General features: G+C 43.6%; 1 protein-coding gene across 1 annotated transcript in view; it reads left to right on the top strand.

The window, feature by feature from the left end:
- Nucleotides 1–24297, top strand: part of LOC124596163 — a 136794-nt gene that overhangs the window by 101132 nt on the left and 11365 nt on the right. The window contains exon 4 of the mRNA XM_047135198.1: nt 20289–20454. Within this exon, the coding sequence (XP_046991154.1) occupies nt 20289–20444 (156 nt within the window). The 3' untranslated portion in view covers nt 20445–20454. The remainder of the gene's footprint in view (nt 1–20288; nt 20455–24297) is intronic.

The following is a 24297-nucleotide window of genomic DNA, read 5'->3' as shown; positions in this document are numbered from 1 at the left end:
CTCCTGATAACAATGTCCTCCTGAGTAGTCCTCGCCCGGATCTCCGGGGGACTATTTTACCTCCGGAACATTTTAACCAAGAGGACGCCATCATCATTTAACCACACAGTAAAGCTGCACGCCCTCGGGAAAAATGACGGCTGTAGTTTCCCCTTGCTTTCAGCCGTTAGCAGTACCACCACAGCAAGGCCTTTTTGGTTATTGTTGCAAGGCCAGATCAGTCAATCATCCAGACTATTGCCCCTGCAACTACTGAAAAGGCTGCTGCCCCTCTTCAGGAACCACACGTTTGTCTGGCCTCTCAACAGACACCCCTCCGTTGTGGTTGCACCTACGGTACGGCTATCTATGTCGCTGAGGCACGCAAGCCTCCCCACCAACGGCAAAGTCCATGGTTCATCGCACAGAACAAATTTCTATTTCCAGATGGACTACAGTTTGGATGGATGTCCAAAATGCTGAATCGCATGAAAACTCTAATAGTGCTGGAATGTTTCAAATCACGTGTCCGTCTGACCAGTACTGATTTGCCAACATATATTAGAGGCCGTGGAGTCTAAGGTCGCAGTGTGTTGGTCGGGGCAACAGCTGGCAGATAGGCAGCTAGTACACGGCTGTGAAGGCACTGGTGCCAGTACTGCCATTCTAGCCAGTACTGAACTGCCAACACATGAGCTGGCTTAGACAGATGATGCTTGTGGTACTGGAGCATGGCCACCCAACGGTAGCAGGTGTGTCCCAAGTAGCCGTAGGGGCAGGTGTATAGCTAGGATACAACAATATATGGAAAGGTAATTCAGTGCACCGTATTGGGAATTTCAACTTCGTAAATGAGATACCGTGCTTGACAATTGGGATAGTATAGCTGTCCTTATATTGTGAATATTTGCTTTAGGAAACTTACAGATAAAATTATGGTTCTAAACCATAAGCAGAAAAGAGGAAAGTTAATAATATGTATTGAAACTGGAAGTGACAAAAGAAGGAGAACAGCTCAGAGAAAAGATTTTTGTGCTAAAATATCTTCCTTACTTGACTCACTAAGAATCTGATATGTGAGAGTTAAGCTACTTATGAAAATTTTATACAGGGTGAATCACCTGAAAATTGCACGGCACATTTCGTGGAAATGGAAAATGTTGTTGATGTGCGGCTTTCACAGAATGGCTTGGTAGTTAGGGTGTCATACTGCTAGCCACTAAGCATAACGTGCATTTTTTGTCCATATATAGACTTTTTTAAATGGAACAGTGTCTATCAACATTAACATAGTAAAAGTAGAGTAAATTAAAATGTCAGTGGTATTTGTTACAGCATTCTAGTGTGAGTAGTTTATGAGATATCGCAGTTTGAAAAATTTCCTCTCCGATGCTTGTTTGTGCCAATCAACCTGCATAGTTGCTAGGTACAGTGTCATGTTTGCTTACAGTAGGCTGTGACGGTCCAAGCAGTAGGTCCTGAATTGACGATGGAATTTGTCAATGCAGAAAAAGCCGACATGCTTATTGTGTTGTGTATGGTGAGTCTAGGAAGAGTGCAGTTCATTCTTGTGCGGCGTATGTGACAAAATATCCCAATAGGCGCCAACTATCTCGGCAATTATTTACCAACCTCTTCAACCAATTATGTTAAAGTAGAAGTATAACACCGAAATAACGTTACAAAAGGAAACGAGTAATTACAGAAGAGAGAGATACACTCCTGGAAATGGAAAAAAGAACACATTGACACCGGTGTGTCAGACCCACCATACTTGCTCCGGACACTGTGAGAGGGCTGTACAAGCAATGATCACACGCACGGCACAGCGGACACACCAGGAACCGCGGTGTTGGCCGTCGAATGGCGCTAGCTGCGCAGCATTTGTGCACCGCCGCCGTCAGTGTCAGCCAGTTTGCCGTGGCATACGGAGCTCCATCGCAGTCTTTAACACTGGTAGCATGCCGCGACAGCGTGGACGTGAACCGTATGTGCAGTTGACGGACTTTCAGCGAGGGCGTATAGTGGGCATGCGGGAGGCCGGGTGGACGTATCGCCGAATTGCTCAACACGTGGGGCGTGAGGTCTTCACAGTACATCGATGTTGTCGCCAGTGGTCGGCGGAAGGTGCACGTGCCCGTCGACCTGGGACCGGACCGCAGCGACGCACGGATGCACGCCAAGACCGTAGGATCCTACGCAGTGCCGTAGGGGACCGCACCGCCACTTCCCAGCAAATTAGGGACACTGTTGCTCCTGGGGTATCGGCGAGGACCATTCGCAACCGTCTCCATGAAGCTGGGCTACGGTCCCGCACACCGTTAGGCCGTCTTCCGCTCACGCCCCAACATCGTGCAGCCCGCCTCCAGTGGTGTCGCGACAGGCGTGAATGGAGGGACGAATGGAGACGTGTCGTCTTCAGCGATGAGAATCGCTTCTGCTTTGGTGCCAATGATGGCCGTATGCGTGTTTGGCGCCGTGCAGATGAGCGCCACAATCAGGACTGCATACGACCGAGGCACACAGGGCCAACACTCGGCATCATGGTGTGGGGAGCGATCTCCTACACTGGCCGTACACCACTGGTGATCGTCGAGGGGACACTGAATAGTGCACGGTACATCCAAACCGTCATCGAACCCATCGTTCTACCATTCCTAGACCGGCAAGGGAACTTGCTGTTCCAACAGGACAATGCACGTCCCCATGTATCCCGTGCCACCCAACGTTCTCTAGAAGGTGTAAGTCAACTACCCTGGCCAGCAAGATCTCCGGATCTGTCCCCCATTGAGCATGTTTGGGACTGGATGAAGCGTCGTCTCACGCGGTCTGCACGTCCAGCACGAACGCTGGTCCAACTGAGGCGCCAGGTGGAAATGGCATGGCAAGCCGTTCCACAGGACTACATCCAGCATCTCTACGATCGTCTCCATGGGAGAGTAGCAGCCTGCATTGCTGCGAAAGGTGGATATACACTGTACTAGTGCCGACATTGTGCATGCTCTGTTGCCTGTGTCTATGTGCCTGTGGTTCTGTCAGTGTGATCATGTGATGTATCTGACCCCAGGAATGTGTCAATAAAGTTTCCCCTTCCTCGGACAATGAATTCACGGTGTTCTTGTTTCAATTTCCAGGAGTGTATTAATGTTCTTGCTGCTGTTGCAGTTCATCTGCACGTTAGCTCCAGCGCAGCTGTACGAGAAAACGGCACAGGTCAGGCGAGTGTCCCACGCGTTCTCCATCGACACAGCTTCCATCCCTATCACATCCCTCTCCGCTAAGAGCTGCGTGGAAACGATTCTGTTCATGAGTATTAAGACAGGATACTCCAGATGTATCATGTATCTTGTTCAGTAATGAAGCCTCATTTACCAATCGAAGCCAGATAAACCGCCGAAACATTCACTACTGGTCTGCTGACAATCCCCGTGGGCTTCGTGATGTGTAACGTCAGCGTCCGTGGTGTGTAAACCCGTATTGTGGAGCAGTGAATCATAGGCCCGTTTCTTACGGACGGAACACTGAACAGGCACCACAAGTATCGCAGCCTCCCCACAGACCAAAGCTAGACGACGTTCCTCTCCCGACTAGGAGCAGCCCGTGGTACCAGCACGATGGCTGACCAGCCCTTAGTGCACGAAGTATTAATGCACGGCTTCACGAATTGTTTTCAAGTCGTTGGATTGGACACAGTGGACCTGTACGTTGGCCAGCCCGTTCGCCGGATTTAACGGCTGTAGACTTTTTTTCTGTGGAGAGACGCTGTCTACAAGGACACGCCAACTACACCCGATGATATGCAACGACATATTATTGCAGGCTGCTCGGACGTCTCCACTGAGATGCTAGCACGTATGCAGCAGTCGTTCCATAGTTTGGAAGCGAGCATTATCGCTGCCGGTTGTCATTCTGAACACAGCCTGTGATGGTCAGTTGTCTCGTTACTGGTCAGAATCCACATAACTAGTGTATGCACTTGTGTTGTTCGTCAGTGTGTGCTATAAAAATGATTGTACAATTGCCGGTGTGCGAAGTTTTCAAAATATGATATCTCGGGGAAACGCACTAAAAGCCTGCAATAAACACCTCTGACATTCTAATTTACCCTACATTTAGTTTCTTAATGTCAATAGGAATTGTTCCACTAAAAAAGTGTGTGTTTGCAAACAAAATACACTTTCTACGTATTATTATAATCTGTGTATTGCCTAACAGTACGAGCCACTGACTACCAAGCCGTTCCGTAAGAAGAATACATCAATAACACTTTTCATTTCCGAAATATCTGCGGTGCAGGTTTTAGGTGACTCTCCCTGTATTTATGTTAAACTGGTACGTAGATTCTAATACTCACTTGCTGAAAAATATACACTTTTGGTGCAATTGCAGAAGTTTGTCGGAAAGCGTAATGCCTTACATAACTTTTATCTTCTGCATGTACGTATGTACGATGTGAAAAGCTTTTCTCACGAGCATGGAAGGATTGTGTGCTATGGACGCCTGTAAATAGTTAGAAGGGTCTATCAGTCAGCGTGTTCATATCTGTGCTCAGATTGTCTGAAAGTGAAAATGCCATACGTGCCAGGCAATTGTATCTACTATGTCAGCACTGGCACTGAAGGCTAGCCCTTACTTTTCCACTTATGTACAAATATCTATATACAGATATTTTGTTTTCAGTCACCTGAGTATCAAGTCGAACAGTTACCATCACGGTAGTATACAGGATTCTCACTGACTGTAGACAGCATACTACTTAAATGTGAAGTACTAAACACATATTCTTTTCTAATGGTTAGCTGCTTTGTATAGTAAAGGATAAAGCTATAAACGAGACCTGCAAATCTTTCCCCACATCCAAGTCTTTCGCAGCTGGCGTGGGAAGTATGTGGCTTTGAATCGCCCCTGTAACGACAGATGCGTGATACAGCCTCCAGGAGTATTGCAGCCCATTGCAACAGCAGGTGGTCACCGACACGTTCCAGATAATTCGGCGCGACACATTAACCGATATAAACCTATATATATATCGATCATTTAAGACCATTTCATAGCAGTACCGATATATACAGGCTATATCGCCATGATTGTTATATCGATTTCTCAACATCAAAATCGCAGTGTTGAGTGCCGATATTTTTATTTTATATTATATTTTTACGTAAATTTTCGAAAATATTTGAAATCGTTCTTTTGAAATTATAGCAGAACATAATTTTACTTTCACTGTATATAGGAGTCTTATTACTATCTGAGCTTCATGACGTCCAGTCTTCCTCTTTGACTGTGTGAAGCAAGTATAGATGGCACAAAGAAGCAGTCCGATTGAACTGGGAGTTGACGGTGTAAAAGGAATAATAAGATATTCGAAGTGAAGAAATAGCATACCAGTTGCGTTAAAAAACAATTTTTAACGCACTTAGTGTGTTATTTCTTCACATCGGCATTCTTCAAAAACAGTTGCTGAAACTGATGAACAAAAATCTAAATGACAAGATTGATCTTTGCGGTGGGCGGAGACGTGTGAGGGAAAATGCTGACATAATCGGTGCTCGGTGCTACCAAGAGAAACTGCAGAGATTAAATTCACCACGCAAATTTGACACTACAATTGCTAGGTCGCTGACGTTTGCAGAAATGGAAGAACAGGGAAGACGATATGAAGTGTTCAGGACAAATCCGATATGTGACGAAACCGAACGACAGACCCATCGGATACCTTTTATTGTGCCACTTACTTGCAGTTACCATTGTTAGCAAAATGGTTATCGTCACGTATGAACGTGCATTGTTTTCCTTTCAGTTCACTCTAACTGGGATAAGGAGGCTGCTAGCTTGTTGATGTAAGAAGATCTAATAATAAATCAATACTTAAGTACACAGCTCTAAACTGGCAGTATGTTTACAATGTGGAGCCGATATTTATTTTTGCCTGTGCGCCGATATTTTTTCCGTCGATACACTGATAATATTTCTCGATACATCGAGGCCCGATAATGATATTTTTTAAATGTCGACGTATCGGATTCCCTACATTTTTAAAAATAGCAGTAGTCCTATATTTAACCACGGCCGAACCTGCGCGTCATCGATCGGCCATCTGGTGCGTAAGTGACGCCCAGTGTATGTCAGTAGGAGCCTCAGCTGTAGTTCTGAGAAGCCTAAGCTGTAGTTCTGCCGCCACCGGCTCGCGAACCAACGACCGCCGCCTCGCAGCGCTACCCGAACAGCCAGCACTCCACCAGCCGCCCGCGGCTGCTCTGCACAGGTGGACCCAGGCCAGCGCCATCTTGTGCCTGCCGTAAAGACACGCGGCGCTGCTCGCTGGCCTCGCTCTGCTTGCAGCATCTGCGTCACCAACGCCGAGCTGGCGCCCTGGGTCGATGTTCCACTGGCGAGGGACGTTTGTCGGCTCGAACAGGAATTCCTTGCTCCAAATGTACTTAGAAGCTTTCTAGTCGACCCGTTACCTGACTTAAAAAATGTACGTGAGGTTTCTCAACAAAATGCATGAAACAATATGAGGAATCACAATAGGCCCATTTGGTGAAACCAATATCTGGACACGGGGTCCCGGGTTCGATTCCCGGTGGAGTCAGGGATTTTCACCTGCCTCGTAATGACTGGGTGTTTGTGTTGCCCTCATCATTTCATCACCATCATCATGAATGTGGCGAAATTGGGCTGAGAAAAGGTTAGGAATTTGTACGGGCGCTGATAACCCCGCAGTTGAGCACCCCACAAACCCAACATCATCATCATCATCATCAATATCTGGACAATCCTCAGAATAACATTCTTGAGCTGCAAAATTAATGCCGCATGAATCACATTCTTGAATTCTGCAACATGTGCAGGAGTTTTCAACCTAGCCTCTTGCAAGGAATATTGATGCATAAGCTGATACACTGGAGCAGGCAGCTGGTTATGAATAACAGAACGCATTTTCATTATAGAAATTCTGCTTCCTACTTGAGTATCGAAGTCGAACTATTGTTGTGTTCTTGTAAGCACTGCAAGAATCACAAAGTAATATGCACTTCCTGTTATTTACGACATTGTCATTAACAACTTTTATGAACAATGGTTTCAAATGGTCTTTTCACATTTTCTCACTTTTTTCCTAGTCTCCAAAATGGTTCAAATAGCTCTAAGCACTATGAGATTTAACATCTGAGGTCATCAGTCCCCTAGACTTAGAACCACTTAAACCTAACTAACCTAAGGACATCACACACATCTATACCCGAGGCAGGATTCAAACCTGCGACCGTAGCAGCAGCGCGTTTCTGGACTGAAGCATCTAGAACCGCACGGCCACAGCAGACAACCTCCTTTCGCAGCTTCCAAATGTGTCTTTGGCGGAAGACCGTCTTCAATCGTCTTCTAACTTTCAGGCCGAAACTTTTTTTTTTTTTTTTCCTAAATGGAAATACATAACTTTTTGTTAGATGTCCACCCACTAAAAGTGCAACATTATTGTGTAACTATGAGTTGTACTGCGTGCATACTGGACCAAGGCAGCGGTTGATTTTTCCCCTTTTTAGACAGTGACGCACCATAAATTAGTTCATAATTAAATCCACTTTAATCAGAGTTCCAAATGAAGTGTGGCTGTATCTGGAAACTTGCAGTTTTCTGGTTTCCTTCTTCGACAATGTGGCCACCAGACTGCGAATTTCTTAGTCTTCCTGTACATGTCTTGTTGTCATGAAAGCAGTGATGTGTCTGCGGCACATCTTGTACTCTTTCTTGAGACGTGCTATGAAAACTGCATAATATGTAAACTTTGTGTCCCCGGTATCTCTTGCTTTTTGAAATGCCCAAAGCTTGAGGTACCAGTAGCGGACACATTTTCCTTCGTCCCTTGTAAAATTGGGGTGGAATGCGTTGTTTGAGCTCCAGTTCTTTCATTACCTTGTATCCTCGTAATTCATGTTCATTACATATTTTTTTCTCCTTATAATCAACTGTTACTTTGACGGTCAATGTGCTTTTTATAGATGGATGTCTCTTCAAGAACAAACTGTAAGTCGCAACTCGACGTGGGGCAGTATGATGATCATCTTAGAAACATTAAAGACGCTCTTTGGAAAGTGTTAAAATACTAACAAAACTGGATTTCTTTTCTGGTGAAGGTTCATAGTCAACTTGTTAGCTTTCCTTTGATGAGTACTGTTTCTGCCACTGGCGCTAGCGCTACAATCTTGAACACTATTAATCGCGCTATCATCTGTAAAGCTGTTTTCTTCGTCCACTATCCCGTCCAATGCAACTTCATCGGAACAGTCTAATCAACAGTCATGTCTCTGAATAATCAGATTCACCGAAACCATTGCGAAAGCTTCATCATCCTGTCCTAAACCGCCTTCTTAGCTTGTATGTCACAATTTTTTAAAACGTTCCAAACATTAACGTTTTCATTCATTTTCGTTGTATATGTATGACAGTACTGACGCTGAACACTTCGACTACTTGCTGAGGTAAAAGATCGACTGTCGTGTAGCCCCCTCTCCCCTCCCGCCAGGCCTCTCTTGAAAGACTGCAAGCGCTATTGTGTACAAACCAAGAGCGACACAGTCACACGCCTTCTCAGGCGTCGTGAGGAGTGTGAGATGTGTCTGTGTACAAACGTTTAAATACAAACTCTCGTTCGAGCCGAGAGGCCTCCCTTGTGTGTAAACAGATCGCCTCTCTGCGCTACTGTACATTACTACAATACCGCGGAGTGCAGAATATTACGTGTAGAGAGACATGCACCGCAATCACTATACTAGCTGGACGCAGTAATTAAACATTTGTTCATGTCCATGAACAAATCAGTTTGACCAATTAAATAAAGGACAGTGTATATGTCCGCCACTAGTCTGTCTGCCACTTCCCCACAAGTGTTGCCTGTTTCCCAAACCATCTACAGACCGTACTGTGCCAACAGAAGGACACATCACGACAAGCAACAACTGCTCTCTGGCTTTCCCACAGCTATCCCTGTCCTGCTACATTTTGGTGCCCAGTGGGGACAATTCTGCTGCCACATTCTGTAGTATTAAGTATAATGCGCGCTGGCATTGTTGTAGAATACATTATTAGATTACGCACTAAAATTATGAAACTTAATTCCAAAATAACTCCAACAGATTCCTACTCAACGGTAATTCTTCGTTTCATTGCTTTATAGCTTTATGTATTTTCTTTAATGTATGTAGCCCTCTAATTATAGCTTTGTATACAACTTGTAGGTCTGAAGATGACCACAGCAGTGGTCGAACCCGGTCACCTTGATAAATAAATCGTGATCAAGACTGTTTTTAATAGTAAATATTTGTAACACATTGATCACTGCCACTTCCATAATGTATTCAAAAGTAATTATTAGATTAGACTGCCTTCAGCAACAATTTCGAATCCTGCCTCGGGCATGGATGTGTGTGATGTCCTTAGGTTAGTTAGGTTTAAGTAGTTCTAAGCCTAGGGGACTGATGACCTCAGAAGTTAAGTCCCATAGCGCTCAGAGCCATTTTTCAGCAACAATTTAACAAACTTTAGAATTGATTTAATACTTCACTGTCCTGACTTGTTTCTCAGTCCAGTAATTGTAAATATTTACTCCTTCTATTACCTGAGCATCATATGCCTTATTAATGAGCAATCCTATGGCAAAAGGTACGAGTATATGTTACTGTTGCTATTATCTCATATTGTGCTGAATATAAGGACCATCACATTGTTCTTCCGACCTCACGTGGTATGACGCTCCTCTTTGCGTAATTCATAGAAACCAGAAACATAATCTTAGTTTCCAAAATTAGTACTTTTCGGTTGTTTCACAAATTCCGACTAGAAGCTCAATAATTTTGTAATTTGGAAAGTAGCACTCTCATAGTTAAACTTTTATAGAGTTTAACTTGGGGTATTTTAGGCACTTGAAAAGAATCGATTGTACATTGGTGTTCAAAATTAAAGCAACAAAGGGATATTTCGCGAGGTTGCATTTATTTTTCCACAAAGCAGTATAAATGGGTGTCAGTAACTAAAGTAGAAACAGTGTAAAGAATACAGAACATAAACAACTCCAACAGGCATAGCGGTAAACAAAAATGTCCTTCGTTCTTTCCAACTTAACCTTTCCACAGACATTTCGACATCTGGTTAATGTGCTCCATATGGGGTATGACCACCTCTGGAAGCAATACAAGCCTGACAAAAACGGGACGTGCTGTGATTGATATCATCAATCTCTTGCTGACGCGGTAACGCCCCTTCTTCCTGCAGAGCTGCTTGCAGGACTTGGAGAATGGTTGGTGGATGCTGACGTGATGAAACCCGTCTCCTTAGTGCATCCCAGACATGCTCTATTGATCGTGACTGGGCCACATATCTCACGAAATAAGCGTCAAACGAAAAAACCACAAAGAACGAAACTTGTCTAGCTTGAAGGGGGAAACCAGATGGCGCTAAGGTTGGCCCGCTAGATGGCGCTGCCATAGGTCAAACGGATATCAACTGCGTTTTTTAAAATAGGAACCCCCATTTTAATTACATATTCGTGTAGTACGTAAAGCAATATGAATGTTTTAGTTGGACCACTTTTCTCGCTTTGTGATAGTCGAAACATATGGCTCACAATTTTAGACGAACCGTTGGTAACAGGCAGGTTTTTAAATTAAAACACGGAACTTAGGTACGTTCGAACATTTTATTTCGGTTGTTCCAATGTGATACATGTACCTTTGTGAACTTATCATTTCTGAGAACGCATGCTGTTACAGCGTGCTTACCTGTAAATAACACATTAATGCAATAAATGCTCAAAATGATGCATTTGGCAATACGTGTAACGACATCCCTCTCAACAGCGAGTAGTTCGCCTTCCGTAATGTTCGCACATGCATTGACAATGCGCTGACGCATATTGTCAGGCGTTGTCAGTGGATCACAATAGCAAATATCCTTCAACTTTCCCCACGGAAAGAAATCCCGGTACGTCAGATCCGGTGAGCGTGCGGGCCATGGTATGGTGCTTCTACGGCCAATCCACCTATCATGAAATATGCTATTCAATATCGGTTCAACCGCACGCGAGGTATGTGCCGGACATCCATCATGTTGGAAGTACATCGCCATTCTGTCATGCAGTGAAACATCTTGTAGTAACATTGGTAGAATATTGCGCAGGAAATCAACACACATTGCACCATTTAGATTGCCATCGATGAAACGGGGGCCAGTTATCCTTCCTCCCATAATGCCGCGCCATACATTAACCTACCAAGATCGCTGATGTTCCACTTGTCGCAGCCATCGTGGATTTTCCGTTGCCCAATAGTGCATATTATGCCGGTTTACGTTACCACTGTTGGTGAATGACACTTCATCGCAAAATAGAACGCGTGCAGAAAATCTGTCATCGTACCGTAATTTCTCTTGTGCCCAGTGGCAGAACTGTACACAACGTTCAAAGTCGTCGCCATGCAATTCCTGGTGCATAGAAATATGGTACGGGTGCAATCGATGTTAATGTAGCATTCTCAACACCGACGTTTCTGAGATTCCCGATTCTCACGCAATTTGTCTGCTACCGATGTGCGGATTAGCCGCGACAGCAGCTAAAACACCTACTTGGGCATCATCATTTGTTGCAGGTCGTGGTTGACGTTTCACATGTGGCTGAACACTTCCTGTTTCCTTAAATAACGTAACTATCCGGCGAACGGTCCGGACACTTGCATGATGTCATCCAGGATACCGAGCAGCATACATAGCACACTCCCGTTGGGCATTTTGAGCGCAATAGCCATACATCAACACGATATCGACCTTTTCCGCAATTGGTAAACGGTCCATTTTAACACGAGTAATGTATCACGAAGCAAATACCGTCCGCACCGGAGGAATGTTACGTGATACACGTACTTATACGCTTGTGACTATTACAGCGCCATCTGTCACAAAGCGAAAAAAGTGGTGTAACTAAAACATTCATATTGCTTTACGTACTACATGAATATGTAATAAAAAATGGGGGTTGCTAATAAAAAACGCAGTTGATATCCGTTTGACCTATGGCAGCGCCATCTAGCAGGCCAACCATAGCGCCATGTGGTTTCCCCCTTCAAGCTAGACAAGTTTTGTTCTTTGTAGTTTTTTCGTTTGACGCTTATTTCGTGAGATATTTGGCCCAGTCACGATCAATATATATATATATATATATATATATATATATATATATATATATATATATATATATATATATATATATATATAAGTTTTCCTTAATTAAATTTGTATTTGCTTATCATTATATATATAACTGAGGAACTGAGGAAACGCTAATTCGCTGGCCAGTGTGGCCCCATCTAGCGGGCAAACAATAGCGCCATCTGGTTTCCCCCTTCAAACTCCACGAGTTTCGTTCTTTGTAGTTTTTTCGTTTGACGCATACATCTTAAGACTTATGGTTTTTTTCTTTTTCTTCCGTTCTTCCCAGTACTTCTTAATTTTCTCACCAACTGCTCGTCTCTGCTCATCTGTGCACACTCTCTTGGGTCGAGGTTTTGTCTCATCTTCTTCATAGTTTGCGTTTTCGATAAGTAGCCTAAAGTGATTCCTGTCACGTATTATTTCTTCTGTAACACCTATTTTGTTGGCGTCTTTCTTTACTACTTCTATCCATCCTACAGTATTTTTCAGCTTACTAACGTAATTAAAAACTTTCTTTGTAATCCGTGTTTCTTCCATTCTTTTTAAATGACCATAAAATTTTAGCCGTCTCTTCCTCATTGTATCTGTGATCTTTTCTGTATTTTTGTACAGGTCTTCATTTCTCCTTTTAATCCACCTATTTTCCTTGTTTTTCTCAGGACCTAAAATTTCTCTTAGCATTTCTCTCTCTCTGTTTTCTAGTTCTCTTAATTCACCTTTCTTATTCAATGTTAGGCACTCTGATCCATACGTTGCTTGTCTCCTAATAACTGAATTATAATGTTTAATCTTCGCTTGTATGGATACTGATTTCTTATTGTAGTAGTTTTGTGTTAATTTATATGCAAATTCTAACTTTTTTACTCTTTCTTTATTTGTTGTGTTACCAGTCCCTTGGCTTGATATATATATACTATCGGGGCTGTTAGTAGACTCGCAACCGAGGGCCTCCCCAGGTGGAGGATAGGGGAATGCCTCCTAGATATAGGTGGTACCGAGGAAATGAAATACTCGGGTCGGACCGAAACTACTAGTAGCGTCTGTTCCAACAGTGGGCGGCTACAAAAGGCGTCTGCTCCACATCTCAGTAGCGGCCTCAACCAACCTCCTGATCTGGAAAGTCAGGTTGTACTCGGCAGCATGCCATATACTCAACTACTAAACATCGTGATGGTACAACGAGGAAAATCTCATTACCCCGGGCCAAAGTCAACAGACTGGGAGCGTCGTGAGCATCGGATTTCGGGGACTCGCGGACATCATGAGAAGAATCGGTGCTTCTACGACTCCCTCAAGACCAAACGCAAACACTACATCGGCACACTCAACGTGAACAACTTGATGAAGACGGGAAGAGGAAGCAACTCACAGACGCTCTCGAAAAATTTCAAATCAAAATATGTGCACTGCAAGAAACACGATTCACAGACGAAGACCATTTCAACACGGAGAACTTTAGAATACACAAAGGAAAACTATCGAGACAACTGAAAAACCTAAGGCTTTTTGGCACAGGATTTGCAGTACACAGGTCCATCACGGACAGCATAATCGACTTTTCGTCACCAAACGAAATAATTAGCACCATCACAGTGAAATCAGCCAACAAGTCCTACACAATAATCAACGGACATGCACCGACTAATGACTACAACAGGAAAAGAAAAGATATACAGACATACCACAGGAAAACATACTGCACACAAGGACACAAACAAAAATGGAAAACACCTGATAGACTTTTGCGAAAGCCACGATCTCGCCATTATGTCAACAAAATTCAAGAAACCAACACGGAAACTTACCACATGAAATTCCCCAGCGGAAAGCAAGAACTACAGATCGACCACGTAATAGTCCAGAAAGACTCACAAAAAGAAATTTTGAACATAGACACACGTAAGGGCTACTTCGACTCAGACCACCACCTACTACAGATCAGGATTCGTCTTTTGTCCAAGAAAATGGTCCAGAAGAATAAAATTGTTAGACCAGATCCAGAATACCTTACTTTAAACCAGACACAAATATTAGACAAAATTAAAATGGAGAAAACGACAGACTGGACACAACTTTCAGGTAGAATCCGAGAGACCATGAAACTAGCACAAGCACCACGCACGAGGAAACACCGTTGGTGGAACCACACATGTGACCAAGCTATTGATCAACGAATCAGTGCATGGAAAAAATTTAGTAGCCGTAAATCACAAGAGAATTGGATGAACTTCCTGAAAACACAGAAACAATCAAGCAAAATCATCCGCAGTGAAAAACGACAGTATGATAAACGGTGACTGACGGAGATCGAATCGGACTTCACGAAGAACAATAGAAGAAACTTCTACAGAACGTTCAGAGAAAATATGATTGGATATCAACCACCCAACTTGTGCTTCAGAAAAGCGGATGGAACCCTAGAAACCAATACCAAAAACAGTTGTGACATTCTGGCAAAGTACTTTGAAAAACTCCTCAAAAGGACCCCCTCCCCCCCCCCCCCTTATGGAAGAAACGATGACAGAAACGAGCACGTACAATTCAGATAGTGAACCTCCAACTCTAAAAGAAATTAAAGAAACAATCAAGTCACTCAAGAATCGTAGAGCACCAGGAGAAGGAGGAGGAGGAGGAGATTAGTGTTTAACGTCCCGTCGACAACGAGGTCATTAGAGATGGAGCGCAAGCTCGGGTAAGGGAAGGATGGGGAAGGAAATCGGCCGTGCCCTTTCAAAGGAACCATCCCGGCATTTGCCTGAAGCGATTTAGGGAAATCACGGCAAACCTAAATCAGGATGGCCGGAGACGGGATTGAACCGTCGTCCTCCCGAATTCGAGTCTAGTGTGCTAACCACTGCGCCACCTCGATCGGTCACCAGGAGAAGACGGTATCATTGCGGAAATCTGGAAGTTACAAGACCCAAAACTCACCAAAGACATCCACAGGATCTTGGAAGATATCTGAAAGACCATGAAAATTCCTGACGACTAGATAACTGCCCTGATACACCCACTACACAAAATAAGGTGACAAGACGGACCCGAGAAACTGCAGAGGAATATCCCTACTACCGGTCACATACAAGATCCTCTATAAAGTATTACTAAACAGACTAGAATGCCAGACCGACCACTTGATTGGGGAATACCAAGCAAGCTTCCGTAAATGGCGGTCTTGTGCGGAACAAATTTGGAACCTGAAAATGATTGTACAACACAAACAGAACCTGGTCATTACCTTTGTCGACTTCAAAAAGGCATACGACTCTATCGACCGGAAAACTCTCTTCAAAATTCTAGCAGAATACAAAGTAGACAACAAAACACAGACTATCATAGAGCAAACCTTGAACAAAACGACCTCCAAAGTTAAGTTCTGTGAGGAATTATCAGAGCCCATTGAAATTCGCACAGGTGTCCGACAAGGCGATGGCCTCTCACCTCTCCTTTTCAATCTAGTGTTAGATAAGGTAATAAATAAATGGGAAACATCACAACAGGAGATAACCCTAGGAAACCTACAGATTAAATGCCTGGCTTTTGCAGACGATTTGGCGATTGTCACTAAAGGTACAAACGAAACAAAAGACTCTATTGAAAAACTACACGAAATCGCTTCCAAAACTGGACTACAGATCTCTTACGAAAAGACACAGTTTATGAGCACAAAGAGACTCTTATCTCTGAACACAAAGTACGGCACGATTTTCAAAACGCCGAACTTCAAATACCTTGTTGAAACACTACAAATGAGCGGAAATAACAAAGACTCAAACGAAGAAAGAAAAACTAAACTGGACAAGGCATACAAAGTAGTTTGGAATCATTACAGCAAGAAGTCTATCTCACAAAATGTCAAATGACGCCACTACGACACGGTAGTGCTCCCCGAGGCACTATATGCACTAGAGACCACGGAAAATACTTAGAAAAATATTTGGCGCAACCAACAACAATGCAATATGGATCAAGAAACTTACAGAGGAACTATACAGTCATATGGAGACAATCACAGAAAAGATCAGAAAACGAAGACTACAATTCTATGGACACCTATACAGAATGCCATCACACAGACTGACCAAACAGATCTTTTACAGGGTAACCACTAGAAACAACAAATGGGTGGCAGAGGTAAAAAACGACCTGAACCAACTCAACATAACAGCAGACACAATAAACGACAGAATAAAGTTCAGAAACATCATTAAGAAAAGCAAATTACGAGATACACTATAACAAACGAACAGGCGTAAAATGGACCGAAGAACACAAGCAAGATCACAGCCGGAAGATGAAAGAAATATGGGCAACCAAAAAGGCAATCAAGATGTAGCTGAAGACACAAAGCCTATAAGAAGCATGGACAGAGGACAGGAAACAGAAACGCAGCGAGCGAATGAGGGAAGTTTGGGCAGCAAGGAAGGCAGCAAAAGGAATTGGCCATGTAGTTTAGGCCAACTGTGCTCTTTAAGGGCAAAACACCAATAATATATATATATATATATATATATATATATATATATATATATATATATATATATATACTACTACTAGCCATTAAAACTGCTACACCACGAAGATGACGTGTTACAGACGCGAAATTTAGCCAACAGGAAGAGAATGCTGTGATATGCAAATGATTAGCTTTTCAGAGCATTCACACAAGGTTGGCGCCGGTGGCGACACCTACAACGTGCTGACATGAGGAAAGTTTCCAACCGATTTCTCATACACAAACAGTAGTTGACCGGCGTTGCCTGGTGAAACGTTGTTGTGATGCCTCGTGTAAGGAGGAGAAATGCGTACCATCACGTTTCCGACTTTGATAAAGGTCGGATTGTAGACTATCGCGATTTCGGTTTATCGTATCGCGACATTGCTGCTCGCGTTGGTCGAGATCCAATGACTGTTAGCAGAATATAGAATCGGTGGGTTCAGGAGGGTAATACGCAACGCCGTGCTGGATCCCAACGGCCTCGTATCACTAGCAGTCGAGATGATAGGCATCTTATCCGCATGACTGTAACGGATCGTGCAGCCACGTCTCTATCCCTGAGTCAACACATGGGGACGTTTGCAAGACAACAACCATCTGCACGAACAGTTCGACGACGTTTGCAGCAGCATATGGACTATCAGCTCGGAGGCCATGTCTGCGGTTACCCTTGACGTTGCATCACAGACAGGAGCGCCTGCGATGGTGTACTCAACGACGAACCTGGGTGCACGAATGGCAAAACGTCGTTTTTTCGGATGTATCCAGATTCTGTTTACAGCATCGTGATGGTCGCGTCCGTTTTTGGCGACATCGCGGTGAACGCACATTGGAAGCGTGTATTCGTCATCGCCTTACTGACGTATCACCCGGCGTGATGGTATGGGGTGCCATCGGTTACACGTCTCGGTCACCTCTTGTTCGCTCTGACGGCACTTTGAACAGTGGACGTTACATTTCAGATGTGTCACGACCCGTGGCTCTACCCTTCATTCGATCCCTGCGAAACCCTACATTTCAGCAGGATAATGCACGACCGCATGTTGCAGGTCCTGTACGGGCCTTTCTGGATACAGAAAATGTTCGACTGTTGCCCTGGCCAGCACATTCTCCAGATCTCTCACCTATTGAAAACGTTTGATCAATGGTGGCAGAGCAACTGGATCGTCACAATACGCCACTCACTACTCTTGATGAACTGTGGTAACGTGTTGAAGCTGCGTGGACAGCTGTACCTGTGCACGCCATCCAAGCTCCGTTTTACTCATTGCCCAGGCGTATCAAGGCCGTTATTACGGCCAGAGGTGGTTGTTCTGGGTACTGATTTCTCAGGATCTATGCAACCAAATTGCGTGAAAATGTAATCACATGTCAGTTCTAGTATATTCGTCCAATGAATACCCGTTTATCATCTGCATTTCTTCTTGGTGCAGCAGTTTTAATGGCCAGTAATATATATATACACTCCTGGAAATGGAAAAAAGAACACATTGACACCGGTGTGTCAGACACACCATACTTGCTCCGGACACTGCGAGAGGGCTGTAGCAGCAATGATCACACGCACGGCACAGCGGACACACCAGGAACCGCGGTGTTGGCCGTCGAATGGCGCTAGCTGCGCAGCATTTGTGCACCGCCGCCGTCAGTGTCAGCCAGTTTGCCGTGGCATACGGAGCTCCATCGCAGTCTTTAACACTGGTAGCATGCCGCGACAGCGTGGACGTGAACCGTATGTGCAGTTGACGGACTTTGAGCGAGGGCGTATAGTGGGCATGCGGGAGGCCGGGTGGACGTACCGCCGAATTGCTCAACACGTGGGGCGTGAGCTCTCCACAGTACATCGATGTTGTCGCCAGTGGTCGGCGGAAGGTGCACGTGCCCGTCGACCCGGGACCGGACCGCAGCGACGCACGGATGCACGCCAAGACCGTAGGATCCTACGCAGTGCCGTAGGGGACCGCACCGCCACTTCCCAGCAAATTAGGGACACTGTTGCTCCTGGGGTATCGGCGAGGACCATTCGCAACCGTCTGCATGAAGCTGGGCTACGGTCCCGCACACCGTTAGGCCGTCTTCCGCTCACGCCCCAACATCGTGCAGCCCGCCTCCAGTGGTGTCGCGACAGGCGTGAATGGAGGGACGAATGAAGACGTGTCGTCTTCAGCGATGAGAGTCGCTTCTGCTTTGGTGCCAATGATGGTCGTATGCGTGTTTGGCGCCATGCAGGTGAGCGCCACAATCAGGACTGTATACGACCGAGGCACACAGGGCCAACACCCGGAATCATTGTGTGGGGAGCGATCTCCTACACTGGCCGTACACCACTGGTGATCTCGAGGGGACACTGAATAGTGCACGGTACATCCAAACCGTCATCGAACCCATCGTTCTACCATTCCTAGACCTGCAAGGGAACTTGCTGTTCCAACAGGACAATGCACGTCCCCATGTATCCCGTGCCACTCAACGTGCTCGAGAAGGTGTAAGTCAACTACCCTGGCCAACAAGATCTCCGGGTCTGTCCCCCATTGAGCATGTTTGGGACTGGATGAAGCGTCGTCTCACGCGGTCTGCACGTCCAGCACGAACGCAGGTCCAACTGAGGCGCCAGGTGGAAATGGCATGGCAAGCCGTTCCACAGGACTACATCCAGCATCTCTACGATCGTCTCCATGGGAGAATAGCAGCCTGCATTGCTGCGAAAGGTGGATATACACTGTACTAGTGCCGACATTGTGCATGCTCTGTTGCCTGTGTCTATGTGCCTGTGGTTCTGTCAGTGTGATCATGTGATGTATCTGACCCCAGGAATGTGTCAATAAAGTTTCCCCTTCCTGGGACAATGAATTCACGGTGTTCTTATTTCAATTTCCAGGAGTGTATATATATATATATATATATATATATATATATATATATATATATATATATAATGACATGTTCGATATGCCTTCCATCATTGGCGCTGATGTGACGCAGACGAATAGCGAAATCCTGCATGACCCGCTAAAGTGTTGGAACATAGATGCTGTCGGTGACCTCCTGAATGGCTCAGCAATTGTTTTGGGGTTATTGCCGTACACCTTGTCTTTAATATAGTCCCACAAAAAGAAGTCGCATATTTTCAGATGCGGCGAATATGGCGGCCAATCGTATGCCAGTGGCCTCTGGGTACCCCAGAACCAGAATGCAGTCCCCAGAGTGCTCCTCCAGAACATCAAACACTCTCCTGCTGCGATAGTGTCTAACTCCTTCTTGCAGGAACCACATCTTGCCGAAATTAGGGTCACTATAGATAATGGGGATGGAATCAGCTTTCAAAAGTAAGATTGCTGTGGCCATCTCATGAATGCATAGACTCGCGGATTGCCGAGGTATACACATATCAGTGTGGGTGATGTAGAATACTGTAATAACAACAGGTTTAGAAGAAGGTGTATCTGCAGTTATTCGGCAAACCCATACTTCTTCTGAGCCTGCCGATAACATATCTAGTGATGTAAGATGGCAGTTATTCGCTTTTAACCGTAGTTAATCGGCTTTATTTTATTTTTTAATTGATTCTTATTGTTGAAATGTGTAATTAAATCGCTTTCTCTGTATGCAGGGAACCTACCACTTCAGTGGATTATCGCTACGAGGATTGACTCTACAAAAGTTCAGCTCGCTTTATTACGGGAAGTACAAAATATACTCCAAGGCCCTGAGGGACGGCGAAGAATTATTCTGTCTGCAGACACTTGTCTCCATCTACGAAGTCTGATATTCCCGTGGTAAGGAACAGATTTCTGAGTTATTGTTATCAAGCAATTGTTTCAGCGCAAAACGTTAAGCTCCGCAGACGAGGGTGTTCATAATCGTTTGAGAGGCGGAGGTAGCAGCTAACAGTTCTGCGAGTGCAAGAAATATCCTTCCTAATCATTTGACGCACAGGACAAGAAGAGGTGGTTCCGTACAGATCCTCTTAATTAGACACAAGGCACAAATCCACACTGCCTGTTACAATAAATTACATTGTTTATATTTTTCATGTGACTTTCGGTGTAATACCCAACAGTTAGTACAGCATTACATGAGAGGATTATATGGTGGTTTAAATAAATTTATTTTAGCACGTAGAAGGTACACATGTAGATGATGATAGATACAAAAATAAAAAATGGTTCAAATGGCTCTGAGCACTATGGGACTTAACTTCTGTGGTCATCAGTCCCCTAGAACTTAGAACTACTTAAACCTAACTAACCTAAGGACATCACACACATCCATGCCCGAGGCAGGATTCGAACCTGCGACCGTAGCAGTCCCGCGGTTCCGGACTGCGCGCGTAGAACCACAAGACCACCGCGGCCGGCTACAAAAATCAGAACAGGTGCAAATGCACTCTGAGACAAAGGAAGAAATACACGCACCACGAAGGAATTATCCAGATGGGACGGACACCCTTCGATGTGGTGTACGTGTACAGAGTGTACACTGGCCTGTTCGAAAGCTGTTCTGCGACTTTGGATCTCCTTGTTAAACTAGCGTCTCCATAAGGTACGACAGTAGCAATAGACAGACACGCGAGATACGATACCAAAGCCCTCCGTAGGTAACCACACTGTTCAGCTCAATAACGCCCATAATGCTCTTCCTTTTTTCACTCAGCGTCATCAACCACACAAACAGAACCTCAGAAGCTGCGTATAGTCTGCACAGTCACCTACGCTGTAGCACGTACACGCAAGAAACAACACTCAAGCTTGGCGATGAAAAGATGTTATCGTGTGTGAAGAAATAAGAAAATTTCGAATCAGGTGTTTGATGGTATCATGGTTCTGCAGCCAACAATACCAAATGATTTTATTTGCTTTAGTACAGAAAAAATAGTAAAACCTAAACAATAGCAGCCGCAAAGGGAAAAAGAGGCAAAATCAAACTTCGTGAGTTATGAAAGTCTGTGACACTACTTCAGTGATTACAATATCGAGTCACATTTAGAAAGAACTTGGTGGTATGAGCCCACATATCAGCTTCATTGCATCTGGATGTGATGACTGATTCGGTCGTATCATCTCCCGAGGTGAGACGGGCCACAGCTATTGCAACTGATGCTTGATATCTTGGGATACTGGCAGCGGGACGGAGCTGCCGCCCGACGTGGTGTCGACACGTGTTCCACTGTGGACAGATTTGGCGATATTGCTCGCCATGAGAGTACCTCAGCATCACGCAGACAGCCCTGAAGACACGTGCTATGTGTGGACTAGCATTGCCCAGCTGAAAAATTGCACCACAATACTCTGGAAAGAGAGGTAACATATGAATAAACAGATGTTCGCGATGTACCATTGTGGCGTCAGAGTTCCCGAAATCACTACCAGCCGCGATCTGAAGTCACATCCTAGGGGTGACCACTCCAAGGCGCAAGCATTAGCATCACTGTGTCCCTCGGAAACACAGGAGGAAAGGGACCTCCCACAAGGTCGCCGATACTTTCGCCAACGAAGTTCATCTGGGTAGTGCAGAACTGCAATTTGTCACTGAACACAATGCGACTCCATTCATCAGCAATCCGTGATTCGCGACAATTTCACCACCCCGGACGCACCGTTTGTGTTATGGCGCTAATGGCAAACTACGCATGGAACGATAATTCTTTAGTGTCGGTGGTACTAGTCTCTGACAGTGACTGTTGTAGGGCTTCCATTTCCCTTTCTCAAATGGAGGTTGTGTTTCGCGTATACATATTTTTCAATTGTGTAACACTCCTCGACACCAATTTTTCTATTTAAATTCATAAAACGAGAAAATAACAAATAAATTGTTAGACACTATGCAGTCATATCGGCACAACATATATATATATATATATATATATATATATATATATATATATATATATATATATAATATTTGTGCCCCATGTCACAACATTATTTCTCCATCTAAACCGTCTGTCAAAATATGTTAAGGATACAACTTGCACTACTTAAACTCTACAATGTATGTGAAAAATACGCCAGAAATATTTATGGCAAGTGTTACATTGTTATTACTGTATGACTGTGAACTGTCAAACTAAGAGTCAAAATGTTATTTTTACATCAAAATTGTTCCATAGTTCTACAAAAAACATATGACTAAAGCAAAATGCTAGACAGGCTTTGACATATTATTCTAGGGATAATGAAGGTATACATGAAAACGAACTGATCAAGAAGCAATTTGGGGACGAATAGTAACTTCAAGTGTTTTCACCCATAAAATGTATTTCAAAAATACATGAACGGCCTAACTTACTGTAATTGCACATCAAAAATTTATATCAAAAATATGTACATAGGTTACATCAGCAATGAAATGTTTCTGTCAGGTGTCACATCGTGATTTTTACATCTGAAACGTCGGTCATAGGAGTGTAATTTACAGTTTTTACATGTCCAAAATAGATGCCAAAAAGTAAATCAGCAACACACACGGTTTTTATGTCAGATGTCACACTGTTATTATCACATCTCATATCATGCACAAAATGTCGCTGTGCACTCTCACATTATGTGTCGTAATTACATTTCCCTGTTAAATTATCTTTGTTATTGTCTCATAACAGTAGACAAAACACATGGTCAAAATAACATACAAAGAAATCAGATGACATTTCATATCAGGTTTTAATTAAACAATATTCAGTAACCCACCAAGCCTGTATCTGTACAAAATTTGAAATGGTTAAAATACTACCCTAAGCAGACAAGCAGTGACAGCTAACTCAAACAAAGAATGGTCTTAATTTCTCTTAGCTATATTAATATGTAACTTGCTCTTGACACTTAAAACATTATTGTAAACTTTGAATATAGTTGCCACAATATTATATACCTATCTAAATTGCAATGCAGCAACATTTGATCGTTCCTCCCAGAACGAAACGAAACTATTTTATTGGTAGTGTGGAATTAAAGCAATGGAGCACTGTTTTAGAGGAGAAAAACATAAAGCATCAAGAAAATAATAATTAACGTTGTTAACTGATTAATATAGCTTTATTTTTAGTACCTTTGATCTTGGACAAACTTCTGGTGACATGTTATCCACCAACATTCCACTTTTGAGCATTTCAGCACATCAAACCGTTTGATGGGATCTTTAATGTATCGCATCATTTAAACTGCATACTTTCATGATACAAAATCATAACATCAAAACTTAATTCTATCAAACAAAACGATGAACAAGGTTCCACACAGAATGGAAAGTTCAATACCTCAAAGTTACAACCTTAGCATACAAATAAAATTATCCATCAAAATTACTAAATAAGTTGAAGAACAACACATGCAGATTGCTTATCATAGTATACAAGTATATTTATGGATCTCTGATCACGAACTAAAATTCTAATTTTACGCTAATTGTCTGTGTTATTTGTCAAAATACATAAAGATTTCTTTATAACATTACACAACACACATGGTACTACTGCTCGTCTAACTTACAGACTGTAGGGTATTTATAAATTAGAGTACTTTGATGTTTGAAGTACACAGAAACCAAAAATTATCGACATTATTTGTATAAACACAAGACACTACTGTTATAACTTCCAGGTTTAATTGTACTTCTTGAGAACT

Source organism: Schistocerca americana, chromosome 2, assembly GCF_021461395.2.
Source record: "Schistocerca americana isolate TAMUIC-IGC-003095 chromosome 2, iqSchAmer2.1, whole genome shotgun sequence".
In the NCBI taxonomy this organism is placed as follows: domain Eukaryota; kingdom Metazoa; phylum Arthropoda; class Insecta; order Orthoptera; family Acrididae; genus Schistocerca; species Schistocerca americana.
Note: the sequence above shows the minus strand (reverse complement) of the source record. Positions and strands in the feature narration are given on the sequence as shown.